The 15,518-nt window shown below is 39.9% G+C and overlaps 1 protein-coding gene and 1 long non-coding RNA gene across 3 annotated transcripts in view; one reads left to right on the forward strand and one right to left on the reverse strand.

Moving 5' to 3' along the window:
• Positions 1-7,443, forward strand: part of cpxm2 (carboxypeptidase X (M14 family), member 2) — a 41,045-nt gene extending 33,602 nt beyond the window's left edge. The window contains exons 11-15 of the mRNA XM_042508436.1: positions 83-262; positions 1,800-2,097; positions 2,387-2,526; positions 3,960-4,059; positions 6,520-7,443. Coding sequence (XP_042364370.1) covers positions 83-262; positions 1,800-2,097; positions 2,387-2,526; positions 3,960-4,059; positions 6,520-6,776 — 975 coding nt within the window. The 3' untranslated portion in view covers positions 6,777-7,443. The remainder of the gene's footprint in view (positions 1-82; positions 263-1,799; positions 2,098-2,386; positions 2,527-3,959; positions 4,060-6,519) is intronic.
• The window catches only part of LOC121959214, a 45,578-nt gene extending 30,625 nt beyond the window's left edge, over positions 1-14,953 (reverse strand). For both annotated transcript variants that reach the window (XR_006106884.1, XR_006106883.1), the window contains exons 1-2: positions 14,833-14,953; positions 13,372-13,536 (exon numbers count right to left, since the gene is read on the reverse strand). This is a non-coding gene — a long non-coding RNA (uncharacterized LOC121959214). The remainder of the gene's footprint in view (positions 1-13,371; positions 13,537-14,832) is intronic.
• Between the last annotated feature and the right edge of the window lie 565 nt (positions 14,954-15,518).

Here is a 15,518-nt window from a genome sequence, read left to right on the forward strand (position 1 = left end):
AATCATAGAACTGCTGTAACCACTTCTTTTTCTCTGAATCTCCCTCACACTTTCTGTTCTTTTTTCTTCTTCTCGTGCCCAGGGTTCAGAGCTCAGCGGCTGGTCTCTGGGTCGATGGAGCAACGTTGGAATAGACATTCACCATAACTTCCCCGATCTCAACTCCATACTGTGGGAAGCCGAAGCCAAGAAATGGATCCCTCGCAAAATGTTCAACCACCACGTGCCAATCCCAGAGTGGTACCTGTCCAACAACGCTTCAGTGAGTCTGATAGTCTGATGTATGATATGTTAAACGTATTCAAAGTAAAGATTTCAGCATCCATAGAGGTAAAGGCATACAATTATTAGATTATGGCTCATTGATATGTTACATTTGTGCATTAAAATCCTACTCTCTGCTTTTAACTGTTTATAATATGAAATAAGAGCCCATTTGCTGCATCTTTAAAGGAACAGTTTCGATTTAAAAAATAATTTTTTCAACGCTGTACAGAGGGGCTACTAACTGCGGTGGTCGATGCAAAAACGTGAATGGCTCTATCTAACACCAGTGTTTTGTTTGTCCCTTCTGAGCTACTTTAGAAACATAGCAGACTGTGAAGATGAGGACCTACTCCTTATTTACAGCTCAATCTAAAGTAACAAAAACACAACAATGCTTATTTTCAGGTTAACACTAAAGAAAATATACTTATTAGGGCTGAATTGTGCCAGTTGAATCAGATATGGCTGTTCAGTATTAAGTTTCAAAGTTTGAACAACCTCGCCTGGATCTTCAATGCAAAAGTGACATAGATGTTATAAAGTAAACAATCTAACTGCACCAATAATGGCTGTGAACTGTAAATTCACCACTTCTTAGCAGAAGAGAGAAGATAATGTTATCTTAGAGTCCTCAGTGCCTCTGCACCTCTCTTTACCAGAGAGCAGCCAGACAGTCAAGAACGCTCACTCCACAGCAAAATCTGGGGACCAAATCATCCCCAGAAATACATCACACAGCACACTGACAAGCAAAAAAAACACCCCAAAACAAAATAAACACTGCTTGACTTGAAGCAATCTATATATAGCAATATATCCCCCTAAATCCTACACACTGGAGCTTTAATAACATCACTGCCATTCCAGTCACATCCCCTTTAGGTGACAAATTATGACAACTCCTCCAGTTTAACAAACAAATCCCACAATAAAGACCATCTGCCACTTGAAAAGGGTAAAACAGCCTTGTGGGCAAAGCTGCACTGTCTATTTTGGGAGAAGCGGATGCGTTTGCTATTTGTGACGACGAGGCTGTGAGCTAAAATACACCCGGCGTTCTATTAAAAGCTCATGTTCACGAGTGTTTTGACGTTACAGAGAGCCGCGAGTGAGTCACACAGAGCCTCCAGAATTGCTGCTGCAGCTGCGGAGCTGGGATCCCCATCTGTGCTCAAGAAGCTGTGAAAACTAACCTCGCTCGCCTCACTGACCAGCCCCACCAGCGCTTAGAGATAGAAGCGCGGGTTTAATTATGAGTCCAAACTGCAGCAGCAGTTTTCTCAGTATCCTGATTGTTACATGTAAACACAAGCCAGTGGATGGTCGCGGCCTCTTGATGAAAATTTCACTTTCCAGAATAAATGTTAGTGACATTATAGCATGGGAGTGTGTAACCAGCATTATCACTCCCTCTTGAGAGCACGCAGCAATGAAATTGTTTTCAAGGCGAGGGAGTTAATTTAGCAATCACAGTAGTGAGAGGACTGCACAAATTACATCATCCTCCCCTCTCCTGTGTCTCTTCGCTATAGGTTGCTGTGGAGACCCGAGCTCTGATAACATGGATGGAGAAAATGCCCTTTGTGCTTGGTGGTAACATCCAGGGAGGGGAGCTGGTGGTGACCTTCCCATATGACAAAACTCGCTCCCAGGGTGTAGCCAGGGAGACGACCCCCACCCCAGATGACCATGTCTTCCGCTGGCTGGCCTTCTCCTACGCGTCCACCCACCGCCTCATGACTGCCGCCAACCAAAGGGTCTGCCACACTGAAGATTTCGCCAAAGAGGACGGCACCATCAACGGAGCGTCTTGGCACACTGCAGCTGGCAGTTAGTGTCCATAGCTGGGTGTTTTCTCACTGATCCTAACACTGTGTTATGCAGGATTTCTCCGCTCAGCGCTGAGCCTTTGAGCTCAAGCTTTGTTTAGCACACATGAGCACATCTGCATATTCAGCACTGAGCCCCTCTGGCTCTTTCAAAGCTTCACGGCTTTAGCTCGAAGCATCATGTCAGGATTCAAAGGCAAACAAACAAAGAAATCAAAAGTGATTCAAAGACCACAGCATTTCACCAATAGCTGGACAAGATGCTCACCTATGTTTCTCTTTCTTGGCAGGTATGAATGATTTCAGCTATTTGCACACCAACTGCTTTGAGCTGTCGATGTACGTGGGTTGTGACAAATTCCCTCATGAGAGCGAACTGCCTGAGGAGTGGGAGAACAATCGCGAGTCTCTTCTTGTCTTCATGGAGCAGGTACAGAGGCAAAGCAGCCCCCGCAGCTCACACATACACACAAGAAAAACTGTGCAAGCGAGCCTCATAAACACATGCTTTTTGTTATTATTTTGGCTGTATTTAAGCAACACGGTAGCCCTATCAATTTGTTATTTGTCTGTATCAGTACCATGCACGGCACTCTACACATTGTTCAGAGAATTCGCCACTCAATGGTGTCGTGTTAGCTACTCTCATTTATTTCGATAGCTTTTTGACTGATAACTGTAAATACTGTAAAGAAAAAAAAGGAATGTATACCCCGTATACCTGAGTAGGCCTATCACGATAATTATGCTATTTACTTATCGTACAATATATGGATATGTCCTTGTTCATTTTGCTGACCTTGATATTGCCCGTTTTGTCCAGTGTTTTGCTTCCATTAGTATATTGCACATAGCCAGAATAAACAGCAGGGTTTTCACAAGAATTTTAAGATTTAGGTGCAGTGATTTACCCCTTTTTTCTTTTCTAATCTACTAGCACCATCTCATTCTCATGAACGCAATCTCTTAAGAACACCATTAGAGACTCTCCTCAAATTTGGCACAAATGCTGACTTTGAGTCTAGAATTAACTAATTCAAATTTGGTGTCAAAGGTCAAGGTCACTGGGACCCTGTGTCCTTCTCCTTCCTGTGAACTCAATATTTCAAAAATACCTTGAGTGAATTTCTTCAAATTTGGCACAAATCCTTTAAGTCAAGGATGATTAGACTTTGCTTGTCAAAGTTCAAGGTCACTGTGACCTTGTGCCTTTTTATTCTCATGGATGGGATATCTCAAGAAGGCTTTGGGAGAATTGTTTTTTCAAATTGGCACAAACATCCACTTGGACTGAACAATGAATTGATTAGAATAAAAAATTCAAAGCTCTTTGAAAGGGTGTACTTCCATTATTAAGCTATTATCAATATATAAGTAGCATAAATTGGTATAAAAATTACAATAATATTGTTTACTGCACTTCTGGGACAATATATTGTCTAACACAAGTAGTCCTCTTTACAGGCCTAGGCATCATTTAGATAAACGGATGTTATGATAAAATCAAAACCCAATTTGATATAATAGATATTGAGGGTTGCAAAGGTCTTGTCCTCCAAATTCAGGCAAAATAAGGCTGCACTCTCAGCCGTACTTTGAGAAAATTTGTCGGCCTGTGATGTTATAGTCTCTCTAGTGATGTGGACTTTAGAGGATCCAGCCCCATGTTGGGGCATGGGTTTTATTTAAATATTAAAGCTCGATGAGGAGGAAAGACATGATTAACTTTTCTGTTAAACTGAAGATCATACATTATACATCACATCACCACATCATGTAATATACATTGTGTTAAATTATGAAGTAGATTTTGATGGGGTACGATTCACACACGGTTGCACGGGTCATGCTTTTCATGTGCAGGTGCATCGTGGGATAAAAGGTGTGGTGAGAGACCTGCAAGGACGAGGAATTGCTAATGCCACCATCTCTGTGGAGGGCATCGGCCATGATGTTCGCACAGGTACAAAATCACATTTCACCTCATTCTTGTGCAGCATTTCAGCTGTTAATGGTTCATTTGCGCAAGCGATATAAGGCAAATATTGTCATTGTCTGTTTTGCTGCATGTGTATATTTTTCCCCTTCATCTCAGAAATTTTATGTGAGTAAGCTCGGATTTTTGCAATCAAAGCAGCTGAAGCTACCCCAGGGCGCACTGACTCGACTGTCTCTGCTACTCACAGTATTCCTCAAGAATGAGTCACTCTTACAGTAAGTTAGTATTACAGCGTAACGTGGAATAAACAGCATAAACAGAAGCAGCTGGAGCACGCTGGAGTCTAATTCAATTCGCAGTCATAGCCAGTGTCATCGAGGCCTCCTCTGAATCTGACTATCGATTGTGCGTCCTCAAGGCAATCTCTGCTGATGCCTGAAAAAATGCAGCCTTCAAAGCCAGAGCGGTTTTGCACTTAGAGCGTGAAATCGAATGTCCAAAAGGACATTAGCCATTATTATTCCTGGAGCTAAGTATAAGCCACCATTTCCTTTGCTGTTCTCAGTTGCAGTCATGATAGATTTTAGGCTATTTATTTTGAAAATTGTACCTTTCCAGCTGCTTTGAATTTAGCTTTTTGACATTTCCAAAGCAGATTTTCCTCTCATCTCAATCAACTGTAGTCACTGAGAATGCGCAACACACAGCCTGGATGATGCTCATATACTTCCATATCTAAGATTCATTTTATATCCAAGCATTCCAGGAAACAATTAGATTCCCCTGAATGTGAGCAATTCGAGCGCAGATGTCCACATGAAGCTGTCTGGATCAGCAGCGGGGGCAGACCTGCCTTCATATTTCATTTGTCTCAGTCGTCTTTCAGACGTGTCAGGTGGGTGTTTGGATGACCGGAAGGAAGCGTTGTTTTTCTGTGTGAGTCAAGAGCTGAAAATACACCACAAGCGCACCAGTGTGTTCCCAGGTTACACAAAGGCAGCGCTCAGCAGAGAGAGAGTGCCCGAGAAAATCCAACATGACAAAGCAGAGCTATTTTTAAAAATCTACATAGGAATATAGAACACCTCCCCTCTCAAAAGTGGAACACAAAGAACTCTCCAACTTTTATTTTAGGCTTTAGATGAAGGCTTGCTTTTTGCCACTGCTTAGCAGGCTCTTTAAATTCAGCTTTCTAGGACAGGATTTGCATTTTGCTTTTGTTGCACGAATAATGTGTACTGTAAGGCTTGTTGTGGTTCAACTTAAATGCAATGTTTACATGGTTCCATATCGGTAAAATGCTTAAAGGAATGCCTCAACCTCAAATGATCAGTTGTAAATCAATAACTCAAAATGTGTTACAGTGAATTTATGTAGAAAAAACGTTTTAGGGGTCCACGTTTAAGAGCAGCAAAACTACATCAAAAAATCTGTTTACAAACTCTCCTCGGACTCATGCAGTCCCATTTAATCCATTCACATGCTGAGTGCTTCCCAAACAGAAAGCTCTCTCTAGGCAAGTTTCCATTACAGATTTGTGCAAAAATGAAGCATTATTTCTTAAATGCCATAACTGATTAATAACTGCGTTTCCAGTGAGGGTTGTTTTGCAACGTCTCCCCCTCGCGGTAACATTCCAAGAAGCATGGCTATGGATGTTTAAAATATTAGCAGGTTTATTTCTGTTACAGCCGCCACACTAACGTCATTATTTCCAATTGAAGGCAACATAGTCATGTAATGGGAGCAATAATGGAAAGGCAAGCCCCTAATACGTGGGAGTGGTAACATTGAGGGATTTCTGGGAGGTGATAGGCCATGATTTCACAGAGGAGTTGTGGATTCAAAACTTCCAAATAATCTGCTTAACTTTTGAAGAGTTATGCCATGCAGTAACACCTCTTGTAGCGCCTGCTGCATCATACGCGAAGGGAGCCAGTTTAAACTGACAAGTGCATAGCCACAGCATCATGTGACCTATAAAAGCAAAAAAGGTGTTTTCATTGCAGTTTTGCAAAATATGGCTTTTTCTAATCACCTGAATTACCAGTTCAGTTTCCCGTTCCGTTTCCTGTCACAAAAGGCCATCTGTTTGGGAAGAACTGAGCTGTTTAAGAGTTTGTAAATAAACGTTTTGAAATAATTTGGCTGTTAAACAAAGACACCTATGTCTTCAATTCATAAAGGGTTTATTTTGGATTCCTTATTCCCCAGAGGCATGACAGAAACATAAAACAAAGCTTTCTTTATGTTTTGAACATAACGTAAGATTAATAATTGATATGCAAATCATCATTTGAGGGATGCAAATAATCACAACCCATCAATTATATTTAATTTGAGCATTAGGTAAACATTTACATTGACTTAGTCCATATAGAGTTCAGTGTGGCAAATTGGAGAGGTAGGCTGAGCATGCAATACCCCGAAACAACAGACACCACATACATAAGTGCAAAACTGATTGTGACTGTGCGTTTTCAGCTGCTGATGGGGATTACTGGCGCCTGCTGAACCCCGGAGAGTACAGAGTAACAGCCAGGGCCGAGGGCTACAGCGTCACTAGTAGGAAGTGCGAGGTGGGCTACGAGATGGGCGCCACCACCTGCGACTTCACCATCGGCCGCACCAATCTGTCACGGATCAAAGAAATAATGGAAAAATTCAACAAGCAGCCGATCAGATTGCCCGTCAGGCAGCTCCAAGCTCGCAGGTCCAGAGAGAGACGCCTGGGAACATAATGACTGTACGAGGAAGAATTAAAAACAAACGTCTGCTCTGATCAGACTGGGGTTTGGACCTCTGTCAGATTCCTCCAGAGTGCTGTCAGTGGAATTAGTGTTGGAGAAATGAAAATGTGGATTAATTTAAACGGGATGCTTTGTTTTTTGTTTGGTTTGGTTTCTGTTTCGTCCCCAGGCATAAGCTCTCTCCGTGTTCACTGTTGTCATCTAAACTTTTCTTGATTTCCACTGTAAATGTTTAAGTATTTCACTCTGTCAAAAGCTAAGTTTATGTTCATGACCCCTCTTTTTCAATATATATATATATTATTGAGACATCAACCATCATTCTTTGTGACGTCACCTATAAATACTGACAAAATATAATCACATCAGAACTTATTTTTTTAAATAAAAGAAAATTGAAATACAAGTTACAGATGAGGATTTTTGTTGTTTCATCTAATTGTAACCACTGTGAGGAATGGCCATGACTGTCATTATGTACATACTTATTAACTTATGTAACACAGTTATGTAAACCATTACAAAAGCCTTTATTATCTGCACTTGTACAATTTCCGGTCCTTTGAAAAAAACTTGTGGACTCAGTGACCAGTTGTTTGTCACGGATTAGTTTTTTTATACACTTTGGTTTTTGCAAGTTAATAAATAAAGACTATGTTTGCACAAAATGAAATTTTTTACTTGTTTATGTGGACGTCTGTGTGTCTTATTGGTGGGCTCAGTTAATCAAACAATTAATATTTTAATCAAATTGCATTTGCACCTTTATAACAGGTTAATTCAGTTCAAAAGGGTTTGTAACAGTTTATTTCATTGTTTTAGAAATTTCCTAGAAATTAAAAAATGATAGAGAAAAGAGTATTTATTTGTTCATTTTTTAATTTAATAAATAAACAAATAATTATCACTACTTTTTATTTTGTTATTTTGCTATTAATTTTATTTATGTATTTTTGGTCAGAAATTATACATCCCTTCTAAATAAGTACTACAGTGGTTTAGAGACCAGATTAAAAAGACATGAGAAATTAAAAATTGGTAAATTAATGCACAAACCCTCCCAAAATATTATATAACATATATGTAATTACAATTTCACAAAAATGATAAAGGTTAAAACAAATTGACAAATTGCAGTAGTAAAAAAGTCATACATCCGGGAACATTTATAGTAAGGCCAGAGCCAAAATAATGAAATAATGTAGAAATTATTTTAGAAATCCATTTTTTATCTTCTCTCACCATGATACATCATATCAAAAGCGCCAAGAATTGCAGTAATTGTGTATGATTTACTAGGATGATGTTTGTAGGATTGATATTAAAATGAACTCTGATTTTAAACTCACTCCTGCTTGATTGAACATCCCTAATGGAAAAAAACTTCATTTCATCCCCATAACTTAGTTGTAATCACTGTGGTTAATTTCCAGTCTCCTCTCATTTGATTTCCGCAGTGTGTGGTGAGTTAGTATCTTGGGTGTCGAGGTGGAAAGGCTCTAATTATCAGAGCGGCGCTGGGGCTTTTACGGATCACTGGCTTATTCTGACAACAACACCAGCCTTCCTTCTCTCTGGCCAACATGCAATTATAGGAAGACCTCAGCCTCTTATCTCCTCCTCCAAAGGTTATTGAACAGAGGCTCATACACCTGTCATCATCTCAGAGCGCTGCAGAGCAGAGGACACACGAGAGCGTGTTAATATTACCATGCTTTCTGCAGCTCTATACCATAATCAGTGGCTCTGAATGTGAAACAGAATATGTCACGCAGATGAAGTGTTACATAAAAAAGGTTTGAATCTATAATAAGTTTTTCTGCCTCACACTCAAACTGTCATCTCATGATGCAATGAGAACTGCTGGATGTTTGTAAAATGAGAGAAATACTGTGACGAGCAAATATTTATCATTGATAAACGCAACCAAGTGACGAAGCTGAGAACAGCCCTGCTTGCAGTTACTTTTTAAAACACCATTATCTTAGGATCACAAGTTCACTATTTTGATATTTCCAAAAAGCGAGGTTTGTTATCTTGAGATAGAGATAATCGCACTGTTATCGTGATCATCATCAAGAACTCCATGACATAATGCCTCTTATCTCTGCAACAAGATTATCCGCTGTAATGATGCAACTTGTGCAAACAAAAGCACACATTTATGCCTTGACAACTGATCAGTTATGATTGTGCGTCTCTATCTGATGCTGAGGGCGGCTGTCCAACCGGCTTTTGTTTTTCTTTTTTTATGTTGACATCCTTGGAGCGAGATTTTAAAACTTTGTTATGAAAACTCTTGTATCAACTGTAGAACTGAACAGTCATGAATAAATATGATCCAGACAACAGAGTAAACTCATGTAATCTGTGTGTATTTTTTAGGAAAATATACAACTGAAATGGTCAAGTTATATGATTAGAATAAAAACAAAGGAGAAATTCCCGGGAAAAACAATGGGGATCAGTGTCTCTATGTGGTTGCTGCAGAGCCTGAAGCCTCCAACTCTCAAATGCTGCACTAATGTTGACTTGACTTCCAGGGGGGCTCGGAGAATTGAGCATTCAAAACAAAAACAGAGCCAGGTCAGCCCTGTTTAAAAATCTGTGGAGCTAAAAGATGAGAAACTGGCATTAATCTTCTGTAGAGTTTTCTCTCAGATTTTGGGCACTTTTTCTGCACCAAAGCCATTTCATTATAAATGGTGACATCTATCATTTCCCTGCAGTGCAGAGAAGAGATGTGGTCAGCAGTTATGCTGATCTCAGAGGTTTGATAATCCCAAAAGCATCTGATGCAGGAAGTTATAAAACCCAGATGTTTTTGGATAAAACCAAACTATATATTTACTGGAAGAGGCATTTCTGGCCATTAATCAGTGGTGATGTTCATTAATAATCAGAACTTGTAAGACAAGCTTCTCCCATATGGCCAGCAGACAATCCCACTGAGTTCAGGTGGGTGTGGATGGTGGCGGGGCGGAGTTTTACAGCAGTGTAGCCGCTGAGGCCTGCAGCTGTGATACCGTGCAGATGTGTGGGAAGACACAGGCACCGGCTGACCTTGCCAGCAGTTGAAAGGCCAATGCTTCTTCAGAAGTCGGTCCAGCCTTTGAAGTGTTAAGAGCGCCGGCCTGGATATCACAGGAGTGAGTCGCCACGCAGCGTTAGTAAACCAGCTCTTAACCTCTCTGAGACAGATTAGACTCTTCACTGGTACATCAAAGAAGACAACCAGATCAGCAAAGAGAGGGATGATGGTTGGAAAGTTATTTGATTTCTGGATTCATTTACCAGCTTTGGACACCTAATACCGCAATTCAATTTTGTTCTCCAGCATTTGCCAATTAGTACTAAATACAAAGTAACCACAACAATTTCACAGCAGTCCAAATGTTGAGACATTTCACTCAACACAAGAAATATCTACCTCATGGTGGCGCTAGAGGCAACGTCAGATGATCACCAAAGTCACTAGACTTCATCCTGCAGGTAACACGAATAATTGTACAAAATTTCATAACAATCCATTCAGTAGGTGCTCAGATTTTCCAATCTGGACCAAAGGTAGCGGCCCATCCACCAGCCAGAAGGAAATGCTGTCGTTGTCCATTTGTGAAAGCCAAGGATATGTTACATTTGTATGGTTCATATGTATTATGTCATATGTTATTAAAGTGACATAGCACTGATTACATGCATATGAGCTGATTTCCTCATCTGAGGGTAATGGTAGATGGCATGAAATAGGAAAGGCGGCTGCCAAGCTACAGACTAGGGATGTCAGTCGGTACGTTTACGTGCACGGTTAAGTCAAGACGCGGTTATAGCTCTATTAGGACATTTGACTGGACTACTCTCCTTGTCCAACTATACAAGACAGTGGGGCAGAATGGACTTTTGATGAAAGCAAGTCCGACTCTGCCACATTAGGTGGCGATATGCCCCCGTTCAGCTCGTGGCTATTGGACCTTCTTCAGGTTGATCTATTACGTCACATACCAAACAAGTTAGCAGGCGGCAAACTGGTTGCATGTCGAGCGGTGACGACATGGAGAACTTTTTGGCACTGTGCATTTTGTACATACTACTTTTTTACCTTGATCTTGTTTTGTTTTCTTCCATTCTTCTTCTTCTTTTGTTTTTTCCTGGGGAACTATGGGGCATGCGCAGAACGCTTAGGCCAGTTCAGGTCCAGTTGAGGTGTTACCATGAGGGTACGTTACCATGCAGAAACATGGCCAAAAACAGTCAACCGTTGACATCCCTACTGCAGCCAGACTGATAAACGACAAAAGCAGGTGTTTTTTTTTTTTTAGAAAACATCAGCAGCATTTCCATCACTGATCCTGGTACCAAAACACGGTACCATAAGCTGATTTTTTCCTAACAATAACCAACAGCCTGAACAAAAACACATGTTAACCACAGCAGTGTTCAAACAAAGTTCCAACATTTATTGAAAATACAACTGTTATGACAGACATGCTAAATGTCTTCATATTATTATTTGTCTCATCTGTGAATCAGTCTGGGTTTTTTTTAAATGAAACTTTTAAACAAATCCTCATTAATGATGATAAAACCATGACTATCCACTACAAACAATAAAGGCATGTGAATGGGGCACAGATCAGCATGTGTACACAGCTTGAGTGAGTAAGACAAAAGATGAGCGCTCAGTGAGACACTCCTTTAATGCTGCAGCGGCCCCGGCACACATGTTACAGGTTTAGGTAACAAGCAAACCAACTCCACCCACCAGCAGCAGAGTCACACAGCTGGGCCAGACTGAGGAAAATGAGAGTGCTGCAGGCGAGATTTTTTGGGTGATATTTAATGGATATAAAATATTACCTGACTTATCTACACAACACAGTAATTAATTACAACTGCAACAGTTTTGGCGAAACACCATCATATTGCTTAGGAACCTTCACAGTTCAAATATATGCACTCGTCATATTTGCTTTGTGACAGCTGCATGATACATAGCAACCAAATATAGCAAACCATGGAGGATATCAGACGCGTTCATTTTCACGCTTTTCCAGATATATTAAAGACCTTCACACTCGCACAGGTGTTCGCACTTCGCAAAGCCCTCAAAACACAGGTGTCCTGAGATATCGTCTCTAATTAGATTTCTGCTCAGAGGGAGCGATTTTTTGATATTCTTGTGATGTCCCCAAACTCTGGCTTGTCAAAAACAACAAACAAATAAATGAAACCCCGCAAAAACAACAACAATTAACAAAGTAATGACATTAAGGACTAATTCATCAGTCAATATCATTGAGCCAGTATAGCTGAGACAATATCTAATCTCTCAATGCGAATTTGCTGATACTTTTGTTTACTTTTTTAAAACTAGACTATTAGGAAAAAAAATTACATCATACACTTTTAGAGACTGTAACATGAGGCATATTTCTGTTATTTCAGCAGAATGCTTCATAATAAAGGCAAATAAACTAATGACTGTTTTTATGGTCTTTTTTCCTCCCAATTGAAAATCAGACATCACAGTAGTCTGCACCTTAAGCAGCCTATCAAGCTCTTTCAAAAAGCCAGCAAGCAAGCTCACAAGAAAACACAACAACAAACAAACAACAAGTCCACAAGTCCACCATACGGAGTCCAACAGATCCAAACGTGTCCTCATCATCACAGTTTTTCGCATCAGCTCATGTCTGTGCGATTGTCCGTGCAAAAAGAATAACTCACACAAAACTACTTCAACTTCCCGACAGGTTTAATTAAAATCGGATGTTAATTTAGACAATTTGGCAAAAAAAAATCAAACACCACACAAATAAACCTCCTTGTTGGAAGTACAGTAAAGTCGTGTCGGAGTGGCAGCTCCACATATGTCACAGCTGCACGGTGTCCACTCGGTCAAACAGAAAATCATACGGTGACAAAGGGGAAAGAAACGAGAGCACAAGTGGGATAATGAGCACCACATGCCTTTTTGTTTAGTGATACACTAAACGAACAGTCATCCTCCATCACAATTCTCACAAATTCACTAACATGTCATTCAGATGTGGAGGCAAAAACTGAGGTGAACTTTGTTGGGGTTTTTGGAATTTGGATGAAACAAAGCAGCATTGATGATCTTCGCTTTGAGGCTTTTATATTTATAGTTTTGTGGTTTTGCAGCGGAAAAAAAAAAAATCCAACAAACACTGATTCCTTGTTATCACTGCCCTCTGTATATCTCGTCTTTTTTTATGGGTTTCCAAGTACCTGTCAAAAGAAATGTTATTCTACGCCTTTTTCACCAACGACAGGATAAATGTGTCATTTTACATTCACACATTTAAGGGAAAATGAATCTTCACTGCACCAAATCATTTGAAAAGGACGATGCTTTCTAGGAAATCGGATTCAGACCTTGAGAGCTTTGAAGTTAGCCGCTCTTGATGTCAAAAGGTTACGAGGAAAAAAACAACAAACATTCCTTTGTTTTACAGAGCGAGGTGTCCACTTTTCACTTTTGAGTCGTGCTTTATTTCTCAGTCAACAGAGTGGGTTGAGGCCTGTCATGATTAAGCCACGTGTTACGGTCAGTGCCACCCACCTGAAGATAATCACCGGCTCCTGGGGTGTGAATCAGTGTACAGAATCTCAGACGAGGTCGACTCAGCCAGCCGCTGATGTTTCATTACCACCTGCGCCGTGGTGTGAACAGAAAACTCGCTTCTCTCTGGCTCCGACTGATTGCTGGTGGAAACAGTCCGAATTGCTGCGGATAGAAAAGCTGGAAGTCATATTGCTCTTGTGAAACCCTCCCGTTGATTCTTAAAGACGTGATTATGGCACTGATTTATCAGTGGAGCGATGATGGAGAGCCAGTTTCTACAACTTTTTCGGAGCAGTGAGTGGTTAAGCTATCTTTTGCAGTTGTGCCATTTTTTTCCTTTTTCTCTCAAATCTGAGCAGACTGAAACCAACCATGAATTCATCTAATTAGGGGTTAACTGATATTGGTTTTTCAGGGCTGTTACCAATACCAATTATTAGCAGTTAATGAGACGAATAACCAATATTTGGAACCAAAATGCATTTATGATAAAAATTTTTAATCTTTCATTCAATATTTAGAATTTGGAATATAACAAGCTCCAACACAAAACTTTGTTTAAATGCATTTAGCAAAACAATCTAATCCAAACATAAATGTTCAGCAAGTTCCCTGCACCTTTTTTCATAAAGTTAAGTGAAAAACAAAACAAAACAAATAAGAATAGCTTCTCTAGGTTTTACAAAGTAAAAGTTCCTCCCATGCTGACACTTTGTTTGCACCTTTTAATTAATTTTATCAGCCATGATTAAAATAAAAAACACAGCAAAACACCAAATATCGTCTCTAATAATCGGCCAGGTTGATGATCTGTTGACCCCTAATCCCAAATGTCATGTGAGTAGCCACAGCCTGATGTAGGTTCTACATATGTGCAAAAGAGCTCAACTATTGTTTATTGTAAGATATTATTGCTAAGTTTGGGCGTTTATCCAGCTACGTTTTAAAACGTTCTGAAAATGGTACAATGCAATGTTTTAGTAACATTTAAATAAAAAGTTTGTATCAAAAAACAACATATTTCATGTTTTACAGCAAATGGCAAAGTGTCAAGCGTAATGGGAGATGCAGCTGCTAGACACTAACAAAATAGTCGTTAATTTACCTTTGTTAAAATGACAAGGTGTTCCGATTTGACTAGAGGTCTACCAGCCCTACATGAACCCAGTGTGCAAATCCACATCAAAGGGGACCTGTTATGCTTTTACTTTTTTCTTTCTTATATACAGTATTGGATTTTCAAATGAAATTATATACATATACATATATACAATACTCTGTTTCCAACATTTTTCTAGCTTCACAACAAGCTGACATCAGTTGGTGGCCGATTTCTTTTTATTACATAAACTGTATGTATTTACATTACAAACACTGCTATATGTTGCTATATCCTAACAGACAGGCACCATTACGCACACCGAACATCGGCAGCGGAGGACTGGCACCAGGGCATACCTGACATATGGTCCACGAGGACAACAAAGACGCCACGCCAAAATGTCTGCACGCCGCCAAGACGGGGGTCAGGCTCCGGATCAAAGGAAGTCACATCCGGGTAAAGGACATGGAGCTGCCTTGTGCGCACCGCAGCGCCGCCCAACAATTACGCACCGGTGAACACTACCGGACACATCACTGGAGCAGGAGGGAGGAAAAGGAAAATAACCACCCTGCTATGAAACGGTCATGTTAAAGAAAAAAAGTTAGATTTTGAGAAAAAAAAGTCATAATTTTGGGAGAATAAAATAAAGTTGTAATATTATGAGAAAATTCTTATATTACGACAATTGAAGTCGTAGTTTCATGAGGAAAAAAAGTCAGAATTTTATTGGAATAAACTTGTAATATTACGAGAATAATGTTGTACTTTTACCAAAAAAAGAAAGAAGTCCATGAAAAAAATCGTAGTTTTATGAGAATAAAGTGATAATGTTATAAGAATAGTAATTATAAGAGAAAAAAGTCATAATTGTGTTGTATTTTCACGAGACAGGGGTTTATTATATTACGGAAATAAACTATAAAACAGGCGAGAGCACAGGTCAACACATTACCTGTTGGCTGTGTGGCATGGCACGACTGAGACTAAATTACATGTATTAACAAAAATTCAGTTTATTTCGCTGTGACTCCAGAACAGC

The sequence above is a fragment of the Plectropomus leopardus genome, chromosome 19, assembly GCF_008729295.1.
Source record: "Plectropomus leopardus isolate mb chromosome 19, YSFRI_Pleo_2.0, whole genome shotgun sequence".
Lineage (NCBI taxonomy): Eukaryota > Metazoa > Chordata > Actinopteri > Perciformes > Serranidae > Plectropomus > Plectropomus leopardus.